The 23,906-nt window shown below is 35.9% G+C and overlaps 1 protein-coding gene across 5 annotated transcripts in view; it reads right to left on the reverse strand.

The window, feature by feature from the left end:
* The window catches only part of SUGCT (succinyl-CoA:glutarate-CoA transferase), a 313,399-nt gene that overhangs the window by 239,157 nt on the left and 50,336 nt on the right, over positions 1–23,906 (reverse strand). For 4 of the 5 annotated variants that reach the window (XM_027655985.1, XM_027655986.1, XM_027655981.1 and 1 more), the window contains one exon: positions 12,933–13,028. The exons of the other annotated variant lie outside the window; for it this stretch is intronic. In XM_027655985.1, coding sequence (XP_027511786.1) covers positions 12,933–13,028 — 96 coding nt within the window. The remainder of the gene's footprint in view (positions 1–12,932; positions 13,029–23,906) is intronic. 5 annotated transcript variants of the gene reach the window in all.

Genomic DNA, 23,906 nt, shown 5'->3' on the forward strand with positions numbered 1-23,906 from the left:
AAATTCATCACATTATGGATTAGTATTTTACATAAAACCTGGAACTGGCACATTACTCAAGAGAGTATTCTTTTAACTTCTGTTTCCAGGTGAAATTCATAAACCCTAACACAGAATTTAATCAAAAGGTCTTACATGTCATTGAAGTCATATTTAACTTCCACTTTTAAAGGATTAAATTGGATTTGGATGATTAAGTCTTCTGAAGATGCCCAACACAGTAATCAATGCCATCTGAAACTAACTCAAGACCCTCTTGATTCCTATGAATATTCACAATCGCCAACAGCAGCCCATCTGCCTACTGTCTACAGATGCATTGTGTTACTATTTTAGATGCTTGCTATTTGCATTAAAAAGATACCTACTGACTATTATGCACTACACAAACACATACTCAGTGAATTAATTAGCAAAGGTACAGTAGCACACCAACATGGCAATATTCAATGAAACGGGCTAGATTATGAAAATGCTGTGTTGAGAGCATGCTTCTGAAAAAAGTGTTTTCAAGTGTCATGATATGCTAACATTTCTTCTAGAATTCTTGCAGAGTCTGAGGAAGCTGCACACTAGCAGCTTGGGGATAGAAGTGAGATCTTAGAGATCAGAAATGTGCAAACACAGTGACTGGATTAAAAAAAAATAATAAAATCAAGCAAATTATATGTCAGCACTTACCTCCCAGAAGGATACACATCCCCCACCAAACAACCAGGGAAAGGTTAGCAGCCAATATTGGCTTGCAAAGAACATTTACTTAGGTGTCTGTCACTGCACACCAGACCTACAGGGCAGGGCAGTACAATTTCGGTAAGGCCACATGAGAAAATAGATTACCAGTGGGTTGGATATCACCCAAAGGGGTTATGAACTATGTAAAAAAATACTATCAACTGTTCAAGGATCATTTCAATATTCTCATTAGAAACCCAGATACTGAGAGAGTAAAGGATGTACATCAAAGATGCCACAAAACTAGAAGGAACTGCAAATATTAGACAGAACTGAAAATCCTGAAAAGTTTGCAACTAACGGAAATGATATCTGAAAGCAAGAGGGTAAAATTCAACAAGGAAAATCAACTGGGAGGTTCTACAATTACAGATGAGTAATTCACTGACATGAATAATTCACATGCAACAGAAAAGGATCCAAAATTTACACGTTTCCCAAACTGAACATGAATTAAAGGTTCCTTTGCAGCAATAAGGTAATATTAAAGTGGCATTTTAGATCATCAGTAGAACCCCCAAGATTCACAAAATACTCTTTCTGTTGTAATTCAAGATGATAAACTGGAGCTGGAGTAATGTACAACATTTGGTTCTGGATGCCACAAAAACGACGTGTTCCAAAAAGAAAGCACAGAGAATAGCAGTAAGTTCTAGCAAGTGTGATCTCAAGGAAAGACTATGCAAACTGGGAATGTTTAGCCTAGAGAAGTCTGAGACATACCAGTCCATAGTGTCATAAAAGACTACTGAAAAGAGGAAGAAACCTGGCTTTTCTAATAGTAAGCTTTTCTTAATGTCTGATCTGACTTTTGCTAGCTTATTGCCTTCTGTGCCATGGAAATAATGAATAGTGAAGCACTAAAATGAACTGATGGGGGGGTTGTGGAGTCCCAGAACAAGTCAGGAAAATATCTACATAGAGTAATATTGTTAAAGATGATCTTACCTGGAAAAGGGAGAGCCCCATCCAAGACCGTTTATCTAAGATTGTTCCCTGCTTGCAACATTGAAACTAGCTCGCGTACACTTCAATGTTACACTGTTCAATGACTTGCAGTCACACAGTGCAAGACAGAAATAATGTCTTTTGAACAGCTTACAAACAGCTTACTATTTAAATAGAGACCACAAAGGAGAAAAATAGAAGGAACAGGTCAGTCAGCTCTTTTACAGATGAAGGAGGGGCACACAAAAGCGGCCTACTCAAATCACAACAGCAGGAGTCAAATCTCAGAACATAGAAAGAAATGTGACAGAAAACACAGCAGTAGAAATTCCAGAAGTAACTACTACTGTTATCTTCTGCAGTCTGGAACTGGTGATTTCAAGAAACTGCTCTGCCTGGTATTAAAAATGGATTGGGAGAACTCAGCCAAAAAGCAGTATCACATTAAATGAGGTTGCAACACGTACCCAAATCAGAAATAACACAGCTATTTTGGAATCAAATGCAGAACTACATTTCTGAGTTTCAGTCCAATCTCTTGGCTACAAATAATTTATATTATCTTTTTTAATCTGACAAAGGCTTACATGATGTATGTTTGAAAAAGCTTGCACAAGATGCACAGGAAACCACTACAAAAACCATGGGCATTCTGTTACTTTCAGCATCTGGTACCTGAGAAAAGAAACTATTTAACTGTTTTCTCACCATCATTATTACCAAAACTGTTAAATGGCAGGAAATACGTTACTTAAGAATCTCTGAGCAGTTTGAAAAGGTAACAGTGAAAAGATAGCATAATTAAGCATGAGTGCTAAGAGGTATCACTATTAACATTCTATTAAACAGCCTACCTGATCAGACTTTTAATACATACACAAACATACTATTCCTGCCCAAGACCTTCCACCTCACTCGCAGATTAAATGCATCAGTAAGCACTGTAGGTATTAAACAAACCTCAGATTATTTCATGATACTGACAGTCATGTAATGGTCATTTTTACTTCTCACTTATCCTCCAACTTTGACAAAGTGGTGAATGTAAATTGGGTATGTAATTAGAAGAGACATTATCATAAAGACTAACACTGGTATTCATGATATTTTATATTCCTTGTCTTTATATTAGGATTTAACCATTACATAGATTCAGCTAATGCTTCTCTACTTGAAGTCACATCAACTTCCTATTTGTTTATTATTATGGCCATTCCACATGAAGCACAACTAGTATTAACTGATTGCATTTAAACTGGACAGCAAATTAAAGGATAACCTTATGTCTGCTTTTTATTTTTATCTAGCAAAGAATAGTCTTTCCACTAAGATAATTGAACTTCTACTCTTTACCCTGGAAGCTTTCTAAAACATGAAATATAGAAAATATAAAATATAAAATATGAAATACAAGTTGGGTCTTCCATACCCTTACAAGACTGCTTTTTGTAATCTCAAGCTTCATCTACCTAGAAACATCCAGGAAGAGACAGATGACTAATGATTTAAAACTAAAGTGCCAAAGTTTGAAAAGCTCATCAAACTCACACATGGACATCCTCATTCAAAATCTGAGTACCCTAAACTTGCTGCAGCTGAGATAAACCAAGTCAGGAATTACCAACCAAGTAATTGCTTTGGCCACTTCCACCTCAGATTCAGAGGTCACTCTGCTGGAGTGACCTCACCTGTGCAGGATTCACTGGATTCAGAGTCATCAGAGTAACTGATGACAAAGAACTATTGTGTAAAATGATCCATGGTGAGACAAAACAAAAGTCATGGAACACAGATAAAGGAAGCCCAAGAACCTTTTGATAGTAAATCAAACTGAAGCTGCAGCTGGTAAGTAATCAGCTTTAGTTTAGGCATAGACCTATGCTGTTCTCCTACTCATGTAATTGTACATCTGAGAAGAAGGAGATACAGCAGCATGATACTATTAAAAAACTAAAGCAAGCTATACTCAGGTGCCTTAAAAGCTTGTGTAAGCTCTTCATATTACTCAGGAACACGAAGAACTCACCTAAGACACTTGCCAGATCTGGACACAACACGGTAAAAAGTAGGCAAAGTAGAAATCACGTCAGAGATAAAAATGAAAAAATACAAGAGGTTTAAAAAATATAACATTGGTGGATACATGAATGAACTGACTTCACACAGTCCAGGAATGAGAACACTGTAGATGAGCTATACATATGTTTTATATATGTAAAAACTTGGTAGACACAATATGGCAATCAACTGCCATAAGACATCACTAACTATATAGCCAAAACCTTTCCCTAAATCCAGGTTCTAACATTGCAAACGGAATTACTTCTTTTACTTCTCTCAGTGGGCATGGAAAACTACCTAAACAAGACTGTAGCAAGTATTGCAAAACTTCGGTGAAAAGAAATCGGAAAAACCATCTGTCAAAACTATCCCAGATATATGTGAACAAAGGTGAGGGTGTAGACTGGATAAAACTGGTTGAGATTCCCTTGGGGATACAGATGTAAGATCAATTTTTCTAGCTTAATTTGTATTAGAAAAGTAAATTCCAGCAAGTACTGTGTGTTTTAGGAGATGGTCAGGAAGTATGGTTTTGTCAAAACAGAGAACTATTTTTAAAAAATTTATCTCTCACCTTCACCCTTATCCTCCTCAATACAACTGAATTCAAGCCTCGTAGTAAAATTCCTACTTACTAAAAACTATGGAAATCACAACAATTTTCTTAATAATAGGGATTTGATAATATACAAAGCCTTAGAATACAATTTTTAGTCTTTTTACCATCAAATTTTATAGTCGGAGTATTTACAAAAACACCTGCTTTAGCGTCATGTAACATATTTGAATGTAGCAAAGAGCATGAGAAACACCATTAAAAAGCACTGCATATTTAAAGCTTATTTTCATTAGTAGATTTAGCATTTAAAACTACAGTATTTTAGGAAGACAACAGGACTGAGACTTCTTAATTGCATAAATCACTTCTGAAAATAGAAAAGAAGCTCTCTCACTACCCTTCCCAATAAATTCCCAGGAGCAGTGGTGTACTGGAGTACCACAGTCATGATTCCAGTGGAGCTAACCTTACTGTAGCAGTAGTGCAATATTTTTAAAGTAAACAATATAGCCCACGACAAATTTATTAGCATACATCAGTGCTTGGAAATCAACTTAATGATCAAATTTTCATGACATATCAGCTCACTGTGAAAAGAAGGGGTCATCCTGCAAAGTAGCAATCCAGTTCTACTCTAAATCTTTATGATGTAGTGCTTAATACCAAATACATCTAGAGATACCAAACAAGCTTCAAAAACTTCACTCACAGATTGACCTGCTCTGTGAACATCCTCACTCTCCCATCAAAGAAATGAGGATAGATGTGATTTATACAGCAACTCCATTCATTAAACTAGCTCTGGACAGTTCTGCTTCAGAATTTCATGGAGATAAAACAGAGACTTCAAACAGATGCATTAAATGTGAACAGAAATGCAATTCTCATGATGCAAGAAGGAAGAATGTTGTGATGAGATGTGGGGAAAAAGCACTTTTTTAGGGAAATAAATGCTATGTGAAAGTAAGTAGTTTACATTCTTGAGGGCAATATGCAAAACAGTGAAACAGCTTTGAACAGCCTTATGTTTCTGGTGGCAGATGGTTCCCTTTTGGCTGAACAGTGGTAAAGGTTCTTAATCAGGTCTACAAGTACAGTGAACCTTCACACTGCTGAAAGAGAAGCATCACTCCATTAAAACCAAGTTCATAAGCAAGTGTTAATCCCCACGCAATGTAGCATTTATCATTTTTCATGCAAGTGCTCATTCCAAGAGGATTATCACTTCCCCATCCTGCCCTCTGGCTGACTACACAGGGCAGAGAAATTCTTTATTCCATATGGAGGTTGGAGGAAGCTGTGATCTCCAGCTTCCAGTTTCACTATAGCTGCTCCAAGTTGAAAGTGGGAAAGAGCACAGGCCAGTGCTGCAGTACTTGCTCTTCAATGAGAATATGGATATGGCTTCCCAGAAGCTGTCTAGCAGTTGCTAACATATGTCATACTACGAAGATGGGTGGAGAGAGGCAGGGAGTGAAAGAACTCTTTGCTAATACCCATCAGTACAGATCAGGTACAGATACCAGCACATTCAACTGAATGTTCAGATGCACTTTTGACTTGTCTGCATACATGGTATTTTATTTAAGCTAGATTCAAGTGATTCCATTTGAAACGCCTCAGATATTAATAAAGTACTGTAAGTACAGTTTTATAGCTAAGATACAAGTATACAGATCCACTTGTGTGAATTTATGAAATTTGAGTTCCTTTTCCAAATTAGATATGCATTTTTTTAAAGAATTTCCCTTTGAGGCATAAAGATCTTAGACAAGAACATATCTTATGTAGAATTATATTAACTACGTGGTATTTTTGTTTTCCTTTGGGGCACAATAGACTTACCTCTATACTCACACCTCTCCTTGTAGAACAGTTACAGACCACGTACAGCTTACCGGGGTGCTCTCATATAACACATCTATTCATGCAACAATGAATATAATTGAAGGCAAAACCAGGTAAAGACAGGAGTTCTAGACTAAGTGGTGCGTCAAACCCATCACAGAGACAATCGTAATATTATTTTTTAACATGCCATACACACCTAACATCAAAAGCACTGCATATACAAAAGCAGCTAATAATGCTGATAATTTGTATCCACCATCCTACATAGCTCCTCAGAAATAAATGCTGCAACAAAAACTAGATTACATGAATGACATCTAGTGGACACACACTTCCATAACAATTGACTTTTTCCAAACAAAACTATCACAAGCTTCACACAGTAAAAGCAAGCACCTATTCAGGATGATTATATCAGGATTCATTGAGTGATACTGCTGCAAACAGATTTCTGAATTCTTTCAGATTGTTTTAATATTTTTCAGCTTAAGAGTGGCTGCACTGTATAGTAATACAATGACTATGAAACATATGTCCAAAAAAGGAAAAGCAAAATTTATTCTTCTGCCTTGGATCTATTAAGAAGATGAGAAAAAAGTAGTGATCTTGTTGCAGACAATATCTTCTCTACAATCCCAGGTCCTACTTTCATCACTTTCCAAGCAGCTACAATTTGAAGAGCACTGTATTGATCAGGGCTCTGTTACACTGCTCTTCCTAAGAACTAAAGAATTCAAAAACATCTTGTAGGCACTGCTCAAAATAAAAAGATGCAGAAGGATTTCCTTCAGAAAAAAAAAACATTATCAGGTTTTCAATTAAAAAAGCATTTCAGTTCCATCTGAAAAGTTTCAGTGTACAGGTAAAAGCTGTCTATTCTATCTGCATGCAAGGTCAGCTTCTTTAAAGTGCAGTCTCTGTGAGAATTTATATTTATATGAATGAGTTTATAAGTACATCTCACATCATACACTAAGCCCATATCTAAAACTGCCCAAGGCAAACCTACTGAATTGGTTTCCAGACAGTCCAGGAGAGTCTTGACAATTCACTGAAGCATGATTACCACAAAATTATCAACATAATGTTGTCAGGTTTGAATAACTAGAATTAATTACTCATAAATAGGTAGCTTTCTACACAGATTGCCACAGATTATCATTATATTCTTCCATTACTAAAACAGCAAGGAAACAGAATCCATACTCCAACATTTCTTACCAAGCAGAGTGCTGACTGTAGTAATCACAGTAAGACCAAAACTTTTGTGCAGTCATAACTAATCTAGTCATACCACAGTAGGACATGTCTAAAAAAATTTAGTAAGGAAATCTACAAAGAAAAACTTGTCCAAAAGAAAGAAAGAAACAAAGTCCTGCAGATGATATTGTTTTCTTATTTTATAGAATCCAGGATAACATACGCTTTTCTGGCTTCACTCTTTCTTGTGCCTTGTAAGATAAAGATATGAAGGAAGCAGTTAGTTAAAAAAACAACCTGTAGGTAAGTAGTTCAAGGCCACTAAAGAATTAGGTATTCATCATATGAGTAAAGACATTTATCCAGAGGATGGTCAAACTGTTCTTTGGAAACTGAATCCATGCAGCATTAGAGAGCACACTTTGTCAACTGAGAACACAAAGTTGCTATTCAGTTGATCTGTGAATACATTTAATTTTCACGTCAAGTGGGATATACCACTGATGTTTCATTGCTCAGAAGAAAAGTATAGGACAATGGGCCCCTGAGGCAGACTAAATAGCCCAGGTGAGTACTATGTAGATAATATTTACAGAGTAAGAAGGGTCATCTTGCATTGCCTTAATTTAAAACTTGCCCCCCCCCCCAAATCTGTATTTTATTTCTTGCCTTTGCATAGGTTCCATCTTCTCCTACATTGGGCTAATACAGAGTAGAAAGATTTTCTTCTATTTTGGATTTATTTAAGGAGAGTTTCATCCACAAAACAAAACTTTGCAAATAATCCAAATTCTATTCTTTGTTGCTTTTGATTCCAAGACTCATTAACTGCTGAAGTGTCCAATAAAATCACATAAGGACAGACAAGAAAATGACTACACATCACCCTTCTTGCGTGGAATAAGCAGTTTGAAATTTCTAAATGATTGACATTATTCTGCTGTCCTCTCCACTGGAAGAAAAAAAAAAAAGGAGATTAAAAGTTCTGAGAGATTCTCCAGAGCTGAGTTAGAAAACTTGGTGCACACTGTGCCTTTGTGTGAAAAGAATCTCTGCCAGATGAATCAGGTAACTAATAACTTATTGCATTTCTCTGTTCCTGTGATGAGGCACAAGTGACACAAGTGGGATTTTCTTTGTAAGACTCCTGGACAGTATAAAATTCCATGACCAAAAAGTATGAGATGCACATGATAAAAATAATGCAGAGATATTTGTATCTTTGACTATCTTAATCTTCCTAATACCTCATACCTTTCACTTCCTTGTGAGCTTATGCTTCGATTTTCGTAACACATTTCAATGCCTTTGAAACCAAGACAGTTTCCTCATACGAAGGAAATTTTATGCCTAGCACAAAAGAAAGTTGATGCTTAAAGAATCTAAGTGATGCTCTAATACAAAAAACATTAGTGTTGGGTCTGATGAATTATGACAATTCAGTCAATAGAAAAGGTAAGTGGTTAAAATAATAAGTTCTTTAATGTCTCGTGTTTTCAACTTCCATTCAGAGTCATTGTGCTCTTTGCACATTATGAAAATATACTAAAGTATACTTGAGAAAACCTTGTGAGTCATAGGACCAAATCTGGAACACAAATAATATCATGTTCATTAGATATCTGTATGAGCTTGGTTTCTCAGCTTTTAAATAGACTTCCATCATTATGGCCCAAGAGAAAACAGCCCTATACCTTTCTCTGAAAGTGCTGCCCAGTTGCTCAGGGTGTCTGATGGCAGGGTGATAAGCTGCCACTGGAAACATCCTGTAAACATTCAGGTTAGACACACTTTCTCAGGAGAATGAATATCCGTTCCAATTGAAAGCAGAAAATGGGATTGTCTAGATCTGATGCTTGGTACGGACAAGAAAGCTACATTGCTGAAACCACTAGAATGAGGGAAGACTTTATCACTCCAAATGAAAGACAGTAAGACAATTTTACTTTTCAGCACAACTACATAAACCGGATGTTTTTTTAACTCTGGATAATCATGGAGCAGCTGTTGCTAAACAAGGTGTCTCACTGCAGAAACTGGTTTTGAAAAATTTTACTAATTACATCTAAGATACAGCCCACAACTCAAGGTTTGTGTTTAAACACTTGAAACCAAGCAAACTGGGATCTGATCACACGCACTATCATAGGAGTGACCTATTCAAACTACATTGCTCTGATTAAACAGCAGATAATCTCCAAGTAGATAATTTCTCATGAAGGTTTCAGGACTCAATAAACTATTTCTGATTTTGATTGATAAGAATCTAGAGTACTTCATCTTTGTGACACATCGCAAAGTTCACCTCCATGGAAAATCTACGGCAAACTTTTGCAGACAGCTTTACTGGAACCCTGGAAGACATTGTACACCCAAAAGCAGTTCAAATCCTTTCCTTTGGGTTCTGGTGGTGAACGCGCAGAACTGAAAACTCAGACATTTCAGCTGATGGTGCCACAAAGACAGCACGTTATCAGCAAATGAGAAAAACCTTAAAAGAGTATGAAAGTCCTTGCACACCAAACTTAACTCAGACCAGAGCAGAAATAGATTTTGTTATGCATCTGATTAGTTACAGGAAGAAGAAAACCCATCTGCCCATTAATGCTCAATTTTTATGTTTTTAAATACAAGGAAAAGTACTAAAAGTCAATCTAGAGAACACATTCAGGAAAAAATTATGCTGCTAGTTTTTCAGCCAAGAAGCAATAGGTAAATCCAGTGAAATAAAGAGATATAGTCAAAGGTAAATTTGACCTTGTAAGCAGAAAAAAAAATAGAGACATTTGCAAAGATATTTGGAACAAAACTATTTAAGTTAAGCTTAATGAAATAAAAGCTACATTCAATATACACTACTAAATGTGTTCAGTAGACCACTAGAACAATTACTGTAACAATTGTAAAAAAAAAAAGTACTATTTATGTACATATTTAGGGTGCTTTTAATATTTTTTATTACTTTGGTCAGAACTCTAGTGTGACTGATAAGACATCTGTCACTGAAAGATGATGTTCAGTTATTTTGATTTTTCCTTTTTAATATCTATACCAGGACCTCATGTTTACCTGATATGTCACGATTTAACAAAATTGGACACTTTTTAGAAGGATTGCAGGCTCTGTATCACTCCATAATTTATTAATTGTATAAAAACTCAAAATACAGTAAAGGAAAACAAAATAAAGTTAAGGACATTAGGAAAAGAAAAAAAAAAAAAAAAAAAAAAAAACAACAACTCCGTAGCAGTTTGCTACAACCTACTTGTTCTGAAATATATAGAAATATACAAAAAATTTTCTAAAATGTTTTTCATTATTTGAATAAATTGTAATTCACTTGTATAAAATATCTTGAAACAAAAAAATTGTAAAAATTAGCATTGTGATAGTCACAGTGTTTAGTAAGCAAAAGACTATATTCAATAACTAGGATGAGGAATCAAAGTCAGGTTTCAGAGTTTTGTTCTAAACTTTATTTCAAATGAGCTACAGCAGAAACTATAAAAGTAGTACAATAGCAACAGTGAGGATTAATTCAAGTTTATGAAGAGCTTTGGAATCTAAGTATAGCTTATGTTAGTAAAGGGAAAAAAACACCACTAGAAACCATAATATTCTTATGGTTACAGTCAGAATTACAACCATGCTGGTTGATGGAATGTTAACAGACAAGCCATAAACACACACAACTCCACCCATAGTAAATCCACCCTAATTACTGGTTTATGAACAAAATAATTCAGATTAAAATGGTTTATAATATTGAGGTAATATTTCTAATACCTACTACAGAAACAGCATACAGAAAACCAGGAACCATAGTTTAGACAGCGTATTTTTTAAAAAAAAAATCATTATTTACATAATGACTAATCTAGATTAAATCAGAAGAAATCTAAAACTATCTCCTCAATTTTTTTTATAACTTGAGAACTTTCTATGAAAAAAAGAAAGGATACTCAATGACTGTGGAAAAACAAAGGCCAAAAGAACATAAAAGGATGCAAGTTTCAGTTATTCAGCCAAATGCAGTATGGTGAAGACAAAATGTTTTGTTTAGTCAGGTTTTTGGGTTTGCTTATGCAAACTCTGGACACTTCAGATCTGTTTTATACTTTCAACATACCAAAGTTCAAAAAGATTTGCACCAAAAGGTCACATCACAGAAACACAGCAGAATGCAACTGCTTGTTTCTTGGTTACATTGGGTCATGCAGAGCTGGCTCTAGAAAACACGGCCATGCTGCCACACCATGACACCCAGAGGGGAGCAGAGTCACTTCTGTGCTCCACTACACTTGAGACAAGAATACTGCAGGACCAAACTTCTTCTTTCAGGAAGAGTCACACCATCTCCCCATTGCTCTGAGAACATTTGCAATCTGTTGCAGATAATTCTTAACCAGACAGTTGATTACGCAGTGGTAAGCGCTAGAAACAGTCTCCTAGATCAAGTAGTTCTTACAAAAACAACTCATTTTGGTGCTAAACCTGAGAGGGCTGGCTGTGACACTAACTAGTGATAGTGTTCTGCACAATGACAGAAAATTTTTGCTTCAGAGTATATATGGCCACAAGCAGGAAATATTTCAGTTATGATCACCACCACCTTCACCACTGGGAGGGCAATACATTGAATTTCCGTCACTTTCTCTAAAAAGAAAGGAGATGGTAAAGAAACTCAGCAGTGCAGTTCTCCCGGACAAATGCTGGAAACTTCCCCTCTGGGGACTTAAAGGTCTCTGGCCAGAAATTGAGAAATACAGGCTCTGCCTACCTAGTTGCAAACACGACACAAAAATATTAAATAAAAAATAGATTTTTCAAAATTAAATATATGCCCAAGTCTCCATAAGTTAGCATGATCTCCATCATGAATACAAAACGAACAGCTAGAAAAGAATGAAGTTTTTGTTTATTGGAAGAGTTTCCCATACTGCCCAAAAGTAGGATAAAATTTGAAGTTAGTTTTTTTTTTTCCTGTGCTTGTTTATATGATAAAGGTCATGTTATTTTAAGGAATTTCAACCCTTCATTAGATGTAGCAGAGTATGAATTCTGCTGAGGAGATCTGAGGTCTGGTTAATTCCTTTTGTCAACCTGTTGTCTCACTGAGGCAGTGATTTGTAGCAAAATCAATAGAAAATGACAAATATGTAGAAGTGACAGATTACCTTGGTCATTCAGACTGCTCTTTAAGACTCACAAGATAAAACCTTGTAGTCTCACGAAATTCAGAGGAAAAAGATTTCAGTTTATAACTGGTATGGAAGTCAGGCAGACCTTAAAAAAAGGGTTTCTGTGTCAGGTGAAAACCAATCAAGCCATGACGCTAGCTTTAAAGTCATCCAGTTTCAGCAAACACCTTTGATCTATTTCAGTGTTCTGTTACTAATCTACTGCAGATGAAGAAACATAGAAAATGTAGAAATGACAATGAACAACAGAACCTTGTCGTACCTAGACACAGATACATTACAGACTACAGCAAGTTATGGGAAAAGTCAATTCTCAATCTCATAATACACAAAATAATGAATTCCAAGAGAAAAAAAACCTAATACTTTCTGCTTACCTGATATGGAACAATACTCCCATGAGCAGTACCCCAGCGTTTTGCTTCAATTTTGCAATTAAGGTAATTAGCTGCTACATGAGTGAGACATGCAACCTGGAAATGGAGAAAAAGTATAGTATTCAGGAAAGCTGAAACTTCATTGAAAACTTCTCTGAGATTACTGTCTATTTCTATGTGCTTTAGATACATAAGTTAAAATATTTATGACACAAAAGTATCCTTTAAATATTATATATTATGTACACTTTTTAATACTGAAAAATTCAGGCTACGACTATATCATGGAAGTGCCTGTTTCAGTACAACTCAATAAACTCAAAAATTATTACATTCCCTGTAACACTAGTAATGCTAGACACATATAGTATTAAACTACCCTATGAGATAAGACAGTATCACCCTAAATATTTGGCAGAATGGTCAACTGCAGCAAAATAAAAATCAGTGTCTTGTCCATAGTCTAGTGCGAAGCACGATGGATTTGTGGGACAGAACTCACCATTTCCTGAACCTCAATCCCATGCTTAAATCACAAAGGCTTTTTCTCAGTTACAAGATTATCTTTTTGTTTTCTCCTATGCTTCTCATTTTACATGTCCAAGCTATGGAAAATACTTCTGAATTCTTCAGCTCCCCACATGTTCTGCAATATAATTAAGTGGTAGCCCTTAATAAGTCATCTGTCATTAGAAGATAAGGAGAGGTTTATCAAGTTATTAGTCAGACAGTAAAATCAGAAAAATATTAACTTTAGGGAAAATATGGCATGCTAAATTCAGAATTTGAGGCGTTTAATATATATCTTGTAAGCGTGATTATATTTTAGGAAAAAGAAGTGAACATTTATGTAATGCAGTAATGTGTGAAAATCAGTGGTTCTGTTATAATCAATGCCAGATTCTTTATTCTTAATTCTTTGAGAGAATACAGTGCGCAACTATATCTGAAGCCAAGTAACACAATAAAGCATTAGTTACCATGCATCATTATCACTAATTCACCAGACACAATATACTTGTTTTATTCTGATAACTAGTAGCTTTATACTGTTAACCAGTAAATGCAAGTGCTTGTCTAAACAGTAGGCCATGTGACCATTTTTTTCCAAAAATATTATTTTCTCCATATTTTTCCTCTAGATGGAAGAAATTTGCTATGATGATCAAAGTATTTACAGTTTTGTGCCTACTAGTCAGTCTAATCTAAAACAAATCATGTAGTAATTAATTCAGAGTCCACTATTCATATTCCAATAAGTGAATTATATCAGAATTTCTAGAAAAAAGAAGGTATTTTCATTTTCTTCTTCTTTCTCCATATATTCTAACAAGGCAATTTGAATGTGTCACTCTCACATTTAAAGCAAACATTTAACTGTAAATCATAGATGCAGTTTCTGTACCTCAGAAAACCTAGGAATATATAGAGCAAAAAAGAGCTTCACCGCTGACAAAAGTTATATATATATATATACATACTAACTACAAATAAAATTCCTTATTACTGAGTAGTGTTGAAAAACACTTTGTAGCTGAATTTCACTGCAGCTTGTTGCAGCCCATTGTCACTTTATTCAGCTAAAATGTTGAACTATATCTAAGTCTCTCCTTTGGTCCCCAAGAAAATCTCCGCAGTTAAGGAAATGGATCTGGGCATACGTAGAAAGAACTTTTTCCTCTGGTTTGCAATACAGATTTCCTCAGCAATATAGAAGGAAACACACTGTGATTATGAAGACAGCAATTTTGGGACTAACAGTTGCTTAGACTATATCAAGGTCTCAGTTCAACTTGCTACTTAGTATGAAGAATAATTCCATTGCAGTCAATGTACTGATCACTTGCTTGAATACATATGCCTATGTAGCGTATGACACTGGTTTACTTATTATTGTTTTTTCAATAAATCATTAAGTCTTTTGACTCCCTTTGACTTCCTTCTCTGAGTTGGGTATCTTGTTCATAGTCAAATTAGCCAGCCAAAAATAATTATTAGTAGTAGTCATAGTATTATCACCAAACAAATAAATTTATGTAGACCACATCAAAGTAAGTATTTCAGTGTTTTGTGTTTCACATAGGAATACACTTAGCTAAGCGAACTCCAAGGCTTTTTGGCCCATTTATAATAACTTTCTGACAAGTTCAGCAAACTTAAAAGACGATTCTGTTTCTACTGTCCCATTAAACTGTTACAGACATTCCCAGGACTACCATGCTTTTTCCTTCTCTCTTCCTGGCTCACTTCATTCTCTTTGGTCTCTCTGAAGATTTAGTCCCACTAAAAAGGCACTATCCAGAAAAGACTTTCAGCATAAACAATTTATGTCCTTTATAAAGAACATAAAGAATTTATCTACCTATACCTTACAGTTGTTAAGCAAACTGCTGACCTATAAGTACAAAAAAGACATCCCAACCGAACATTTCTACTGACATAATATCCCTAGAAAAAAAGAAGGTTTTTAACAATGTAAGTCTACTTCTCCAAATTCCCCTGTAATTCAAGACTCAGGACCTCGCTGCTACAGACAGTTCTTGCAGCAGAAATATCTATAATACAATCAATCTCTCAAATTGCAGTTTAGGTACATCTGTATGACATATTCAGCTAAGTATTTTTAAATCTATATTTAAAATTGCTTTCCTGAAACTCTATAGACCCATTTCTTTTCTCCTTTAATTAAGAATTAATCCTTAAAAGTAACCTTTGAACTTGTAACATTAAAGCAGATGTAATACAACGACACAGACATCTCTGTATTCATTTGCTTGCAGGGACAGACCTATGCACTGTAAATATGTATTATCAAATATCTACAGATAAGTGTTTCTTTATTTCACATCAATAAAGGGAACACATATTTCAACATTCCTTTCTAATATTACTGTTGATGGCCAAATCACATATTTGTGTTACAGACTTACTTAAACCAGAACAAAAAGAGAGCTGCATTAAGGTCTGAAAAGGTGTGCTCAGTTTATGATGGAATCAGACAGATGGGAAACAAGATATTAAAAGCCACAAGGTCAGTAGACAAAGAAAAGAGACAGAATTTCAAAAGATTTTTTTCAAGATAGTACATCAAACATAATTTATTACAATGAGTTTGCTGAGTCAATCAATCATTTGCATGTAATTTCAACAAGTGTATATGAATAACAAAAGAAGGTAGGTAACTGGAAAGAGGAGAAAATAACTTTTTAATTATATTCTTTACTTTCTTCTCCCTCCAATTTTTTGTCTCCATCCTGCCACTTATCTTAACAAGGCTTTGACTCTAAGCCAAGTTAATTCACTTTTTTCTCATTCTTGTTTATTTTTTCTTAAAGTAGGTATGTAGACTGACTCTTAGAAACTTTGAGACAGGCTTTTTACAACCAAAATAAGATAACTTATTTTATGCTATTCTGCAGAATAGTAACACAAATATTAATTTGTAACTTCGTAGAAAAAAATAATTCTAGAAAATTCCATTGCCTTCTGTTGTGCAAAGGCCAATAATCTTCCATTTACACCTTTTCCATACTTCTAGTGACATGGAAAAAAAATCTTTACATGAGAAAAATGTGAACACAAGACCACAATTCACATCTGGCGCACACTAAAAAGGTCTCTTAAAATCACTGATCCTATACCAGTATTTACCTAATGTCTGATTTTAAATGTTTTCCCCTTTCCATGTTGCAATAAATAGTTTGACACTAATAAATCAAAATTCAAGTTTCATTAATTTTTCTTCAGCATTTATCCCTGGTTGCCCTTATTGAAGCTACCTCCATGGATACCTGCATAGGATGATTCCCGGTTCTTGCTTCTTGAGTCATTTTTTCATTAAAAAAAAAAAAACCAAAAAAACAAAAACCCATACAAACAAAACCCAAACCAAAAAAAAAAAAAAACCCCAAAAAAAAAAAAAAAAAAAAAAAAAACCAACCAAAAAAAAAAAAAAAAAAACAAAACCCCACAAACATTAAAACCTAAAACCTCTATCTCTACCAGGAAAACCTCACTCCATTTAGAAGAAACCTCCACTCTTCCAGTTAATTGTGCGATTTCTAAGCATTGACCCATCAGTTTCAGGATGTGGCACTGCACCACAATGAATGGTGCTGTTCTACCAGTTTTTAGGCAGGGAATTGTGTTTCAAACTCCTGCAAGAATGAACTGGGTAGCAGGAACCACAGTCTTGTGCAGAGGCAAGACAGCTGCCACAGTTCAAGGCAGCCCATCACAGAGGGGTCCAGCAGGAAACCACAGCATTCTCAAGAGCTGTCAACACATATCACCCTATGTTTGGGCATGTAAGGGCCTCCCATCTAGCCTTGGAGCTGAGAGATCTACAGGATCTAAAAGTCAGTTCAAGAGTGACATACACCTATAGGTAAAGCATACATTCCCACCTGCAAATGTACAGCAAAGCCACTGCTCACCATCAAGCAAGATTTTACTGCCTCATCAGTGGTGTCCCTATATCTGGACAAGGCAGTAGGTCTGGACTTTTGAATTCAGAACTGTTGTCCCATAATTCCACAATCCCTCTCCACACAGGTTTTTTTCTCCTCTTTAAGAGCCAGTAGCACCATAGCTGCTTTCAACCAGTGATTTGTAAATTCCATGAATGACTGCAAAAGGTAACTAAAAAATGCAAAACTACTATCAAGTAAGTCAAGGCTTACTATTAAAGAGTCTTTTAGAAAATGTCTGCGGTCACGTTATGAACAGTGTGCTCTGGGTAAAAAGTGTTTTCTTCCCAGTGATGCTGATTTCTTTTAATGCAAACCTCCAGGAAATTATCATGAATTCACCCTTCACAAAAGAAAACTCCTGGCAACGAAGCATTAGTAAATGGCATAATCCCAGTCACAAGTACAATCTTGTAAAGATAAAATCAAATCTTTAATGACAAATACCTACAATTTTAAAACAGGTCTCATATTGTGTCCTGTTTTGGTGCCTTCCAACTAGACACTTAGGCAGGTATCCAACTCTGTGTCAGTAATCACATGCAGCATGTGGGACTTGATTCAAGTTAGCCACCTGACCAAACAATACACAGCGAATCACACAGTCACACAAATAATGTGCTAGGCAGTGCTTAATGAACCAGAAACAATAAAATAGAAAAAAAAATCAATGAGAAAAACAAAGGTAATGCATTTGAAAACCCTATATCGAACATGGATTATCAGAGGGGAAGATAGATAAAAAGAGCAAAACAGACTTTAAATTACATAGTTATGTAGATACTTTTTTAGCGTGAAAATGATGGCCGATAACACCTTTTGCTTTATAAAAAAAACAGTTTAGACTACATAAACATAGAAACTGAGGCATCTTCAAAAACACAACGCATTTGTATCACAGAGAACTGCTACATTCAGTGAAATGCAACAACGAAAAAGAACTGATCTACAAATTATTTTTTAATGAGCTATTTAGAGCTTATAAAAGACCAGAATGAATGCTTCTGTGCTTCCCACAGCATGAAGATCATCTCCTGATTAAGAGTCAATTAGTATTAACAATAGCGAAGATTGATGCAACCAACAGATCTAGGACTTGAAATTTCAAAAATATATACAATTCAGCATAGAGTTTCAAGAGAAAGTAAGTGGTAAGTGTTAAATCTATCCTATCTCTCCTCAGTCTCCAATTAAAACAAACAAAGAAAGAAACAAAACCAATAAACTTACACACATTCAGATGAATTTTAGGTGAAGGATAAGAAATAAAATCCTGACCATAGAATCTACTAGACAGCACTGGCATTAAAGAGAAAAAGGAAACAAAAAACTATTTCTTTTAAATTAACTCCAGTTGAAGAAAAACATTTTAAAAGGAAGAATAAATTTCATTTTCTTGATTAAAATAAAATACTAATCATTTTTTTCTGAAAGTGTAAAGAAAGATACTACTTTAATCACTGAAAAAATCCTATGTCAGCTTCATAATAAAACAGGAACATCTCTAAGGAATTCATCACTTAAAAAAAAATCTATCAAAGATAATCTTCAGGTTAAAAATACCAAGAACTCCAAAGTTAGTGCAAAATCCAAAAATTAAGGCACTGAGTTTCTCAGGAGGAGAAAAAAAAAAAAAAAAAAGAAAAAAGTCTATCAATGTATTTTCCCATAACATGATCCTGGAAACAGATGAATCATCTTAAAAGTAACTTTGAAAACAAATCCCTTTCTGGCAATTCTATGACATGGAAAATTCAGCCAAAACAGTTAAAACTTTGGCAGAGTTCTAATAACTGAAATCAGATGCCGGTAATAGACATATCAGACAACCTTGACCATAAACTTCTACAGTCCTTTCCTTAAGTTTTTAAGCCTCTGAAAAAGAATATATATCCACTGAAATATTATGCTCAGCTTTACAAAGTCTACGCAAAATGCAACTTACAAAAAGTTTATTCTGCTACATTTTATACAGTTTTTTAAAACCATAACACATTTTCTTATATTATTTCTTAATTATAACCTTTACCAATGAGAACTTATGCATATAATACATATTACAACTTAACAGGGTTTTAATTCTATGCAATGATATCTGGTTGTATTTCATTGACTGTTTAGAAAATAGCACAGATCAAGTTCTCAAAGTGGCTTCTATTCATGCAAAGAGCTGCAAGCAGACTTACAAAGCAAAGACCAATTTGAGCTGTGGGAGGTGCACCCAGGTAGAGAAACTCCTCCACTTAGTAACAGAGCTCCGAGAGGAGATGAGTAAATTGAGGAGTATGAGTAATTAAGAGAGAGAGAGAGAGAAACAGGCCCCACAGCAGACAGGACTTATGTATGACACAGAGATTTCTCTGTCCTCTCTCCATATCACTGAAGCATGTCCAGACAACAGCAATGGAGCTGGTGAAGGGTCTTATAAGCTTATGAAGTCTTATAAGGAGTGACCAAGGGAGCTGGGTTTTTTTTCAGCCTGGAGAAAAGCAGGCTTGGAGGGGACCTTATCACTCTCTACAACTATCTGAGAAGAGGCTATAACCAGGTGGGGGTCAGTCTCTTCTCCCAGGCAACAAGTGATAGCACAAGAGGAAATGGCCTCTAAACCACGGAGGTTTAGATTAAATAACATGAAAATTTTCTTCATTGAAAGGGTTCTTGGGCATTGAAATAGGCTGCCCAGGGAAGTCACCATATCTGGAAGTATTTAAAAGATGTGGCACTTAGGGGTATGGTTTAGCAGTGGACTTGGCAGTGCTGGGTTAACAGCTGGACTTGATCTTAAATCTCTTTTCCAACCTAAATGATTCTTTTCTATTCTAAAAAATGTAGCCATATTTGACAGCTGAGAATGGAAACAGGAAAGCATAAAAATGCAATGCAGACAGATTTTGCCCACATAAAGCTTAATTACCTGTGAAGACAAGCATCAGAATAAATATAGCAATTTTTCTTCTTGTTTGCAAAGGGTAGTATCCAGAGGCTCCAAATTGGATGCTACATACATTTTGTGAAGGATTATTTTCTTTAATCAGAAGTGGAAAGCTGTCAACCTCCAAAAGAAGATGCATTGAGATACTTTTCACTTTTGATCTTATCATTAGGAACAGGGCCATTTACAGTGAAAATATGCATACACCTAACTATTTACAACACTCTTCTATTTTGTCTCCACATTTATCAGCATGAGTACTTTCACAGAAAAAAGAATCTTAAGTAGTTTATCTACTCCTGACAATGTAATTTTGATCTTAGAACAGATATAAACATAAAATATAATAGTAATTTCAACAGCTTGTGCTGCAGCAGTATAAAGAGGTAGATTTCTAGATTTTTAATTTGATATGTAAGGAGGCACGTACAGAAACAAGCTATGTCTATTTGGTTGTGTGAGAAATGTTCAAATATTCCTCTCTTATTATCACAGCCAAATCTCCCGTTCATTACAGTAATTTTCTCAGCAGAACAATGGCATTATTTCTAACACTGAAAGATCTCCGGTCACTGCCCATTAAGTACTTTGGTGCTAATGCACTACAGGGATGACGGAAGAAACAAATCCATGCAATGGAACAAAATGTTTTAAATAGTATGCTTTGCAATGTGCAAGAATGTATTTCTGTGCCTCTGCAGTGTTAATGAATGCCCATAACGACCTTTTGAGCATTTTAATGCTGTTTGCAATGCAGATGTGGTTCATCTACTGAGCTGTTAAACAGAATGCAAGTCAGAGAAATGTGGTCCAAAGTTCTATTTGACTTGAGTATTACCAATGAGTCTGGAGTGGAAGACATGGTACTTCTGCATGATAATGCTTTTTGAACAGTGGCAACAAATTTGTAAGTGATATCCTGAAGAAGGAAGTTACTCTTTAATTAATCAAAAAAAAATATTGTAGTACCACAAAAAACCAGAATGTTTTATTACAGAGTAAGCTTGAATGAAAATAACTTCACATATGTTTATCAGAGAAATCTAGTACTACAAATATTCATTCCAAGCAAGGCAAAGCATTTTTACAAATAACTGAACTTTGACTAGACATGCACAAGTCTATAGGCCCTGATGGGATCCATCCCAGAGAAACGAGGGAACTGGTGAAAGAACTTGCCAAACCACTTTCAATCATGTACCTGGTTAACTGGAGAAGTTCCAGTTGACTGGAAATTAGTAAATGTAACATCCATCTACAAGAAGGGTCAGAAGGGTGATCTGGGGAACTACAGGCCTGTCAGCCTAACCCCTTGGTTCCAGGTAAGGTCATGGAAGAGCTCATCCTAAGAGCCGACACACGGCACGTGCAGGACAACTAGGCGATCAAGCCCAGCCAACGTGGATTTACAAAAGGCAAGTCCCATTTGAGCAACCTGATCTCCTTCAACGACAGTGACCTGCTTAGTAGATGAGGGAAAGGCTGTGGATGTAGTCTTTCTAAATTTCACTACAGCATTTGACGCCATCTCCCACAGCATCTTCCTAGCAAAACTGGCTGCTTGTGGCTTGGATGAGTGGACTCTTCAATGGGTAAAAAACTGGCTGGATTGGCTGGGCCTGGAGAGTGGTGGTGAATGGAGCTAAACACAGTTGGTGGTCAGTTATTAGCGGTCCTCCCCAGGGCTCAGTACTGGGGCCAATCTTGTTTAATATCTTTACTGATGATCTGGACATGGGAGTTGATTGCAATCTCAGTAAATCTGCAGACAAAACTAAGTTGGATGGGAGTGTTGATCTGTTCGGGTGTAGGAAAAGTTCTACAGAGAGACCCGGACAGACTCAACCGTGGGCTAAGGACTGAGGTTCAATAAGGCAAAGTGTTGGGTCCTGCACTTGGGTTGCAGCAATGCCATGCAATGATACAGGCTTGAGGAAGAGTGGCTTGAGAGCTGCTCATCAGAAAGGGACTTGAGGGTGCTGGTTAACAGCCGGCTCAATGTGAGCCAGTAGTGTGACCAGGTATTCCAATGGCATCCTGGCCTGTATGAAGATAGTGTAGCCAGCAGGACTAGGGAAGTTATCATCCCCCTGTACTTGGCACCGGTGAGGCCGCAGATCAAGTACTGAGTTCAGTTCTGGGCCCCTCACTCTAAAAAGGACATTGAGGTGCTGGAGCATGTCCAGCAAAGGGCAACAAGGCTCATGAAAGGACTAGAGAACAAAGTTTCTGAAGTAATCAAACCAAGCAGTATAAAACCTTAGCTAGCATTCCATTAGCATAACCCAAAATGCCATACTTGTTAAGGTTTACTAGATTTCCAGAGGTTCAACAGCACATAACAACCAGTTATCTTCCTAACTCAAAATTTTCCATTACATAAAATTGAAATCTCTTCCATCAAGGTAAAATGTTTTACTTGCTATTTATCTTAAGAAATAACACATAATGTGTTAAAAGGTTCTATCCAAACTTGACCAACTTACAGAATGACTTCTAAAAAGTTCTATGAGTTTACAGGGACAGGTGAGCTCTTGGGGTACACTTGCTTAAATCATTCCTCTTTCTTTTCAACTACCCAGGTTATCCTCCTCCTAATACTCAGAACAATTCCTGATCTGCTGGTAATAAACATCTTGATTCCATTTCCAAGACTACACCCTGATTTAAAGGTCATCTAAATAATAAATTCATTTTTAAAGAAATGTCCTTCTTTGTCTTCAAACTCTCTCCCTTATCCACTCCAGATTGCCACTTTATTTTCTTTTAGTAATAAAGGGGCGTATTTTTTCCATCTCCTTCCTAGTCCTTCTCTAATTGATGACAGAGGCAGATCATCATAGAAGATGAAGCTGCAACTCATTCAATCTCCTACCAGAACAATGGTAGTGAACACAAAAGGACAGAGAATTTACTGTCAGGTAGCAGCTAAAGAAGAAATACCCTTGCACTTTGAATATGTACTCTGTTTACAGAGTAAAGAAAGCAACTAAATAAAGCCAAGATCAAGTTGGAGTATATTCTACCAATGACTGCGTAACTAATCATTAGAAATCGTAACACACATACCACAGAGGCCAATATTAAATTGAGTTACTGTCATGTTAGTATGGTCTTCTGGTCTATTCAATCAAATACTGGCTGCTTAAAACCCAGAGGGATAAGTTCTGTTCTTAGTTACACTGATGTCCTCAGTGGAAATTATTAAGAATTGTGGCCAAGAAAAGAGTTTACAGCACAGTAGATGTTTAAAGAAATGTTCATATTAATTCAGATTTTATTCCAGTACCGGAGCTATACAGTGAAAAAGATGACATCTCCATGTAGCACATACTCAATTTTTTATTATGATGGAGATTAAGAACACAATGTTTTGCAAAAATGACATTTTATAACCTTGTAAAAACCCACTTACTCAAACCATACCCAAAACAAGACAACTCTGTTACAGTCCTCCTAGTTGGCCTCCAAAGTCACCAGAAGCAATGACCTCTTAAAAAGATGTTCTTTCTGTATTCAGTCAACTCACGACTGTCAGCAAGCAGAGAACAAGACACAGTCAAGAACCTC

The sequence above is a fragment of the Corapipo altera genome, unplaced genomic scaffold (assembly GCF_003945725.1).
Source record: "Corapipo altera isolate COAL_440 unplaced genomic scaffold, ASM394572v1 59, whole genome shotgun sequence".
NCBI lineage: Eukaryota > Metazoa > Chordata > Aves > Passeriformes > Pipridae > Corapipo > Corapipo altera.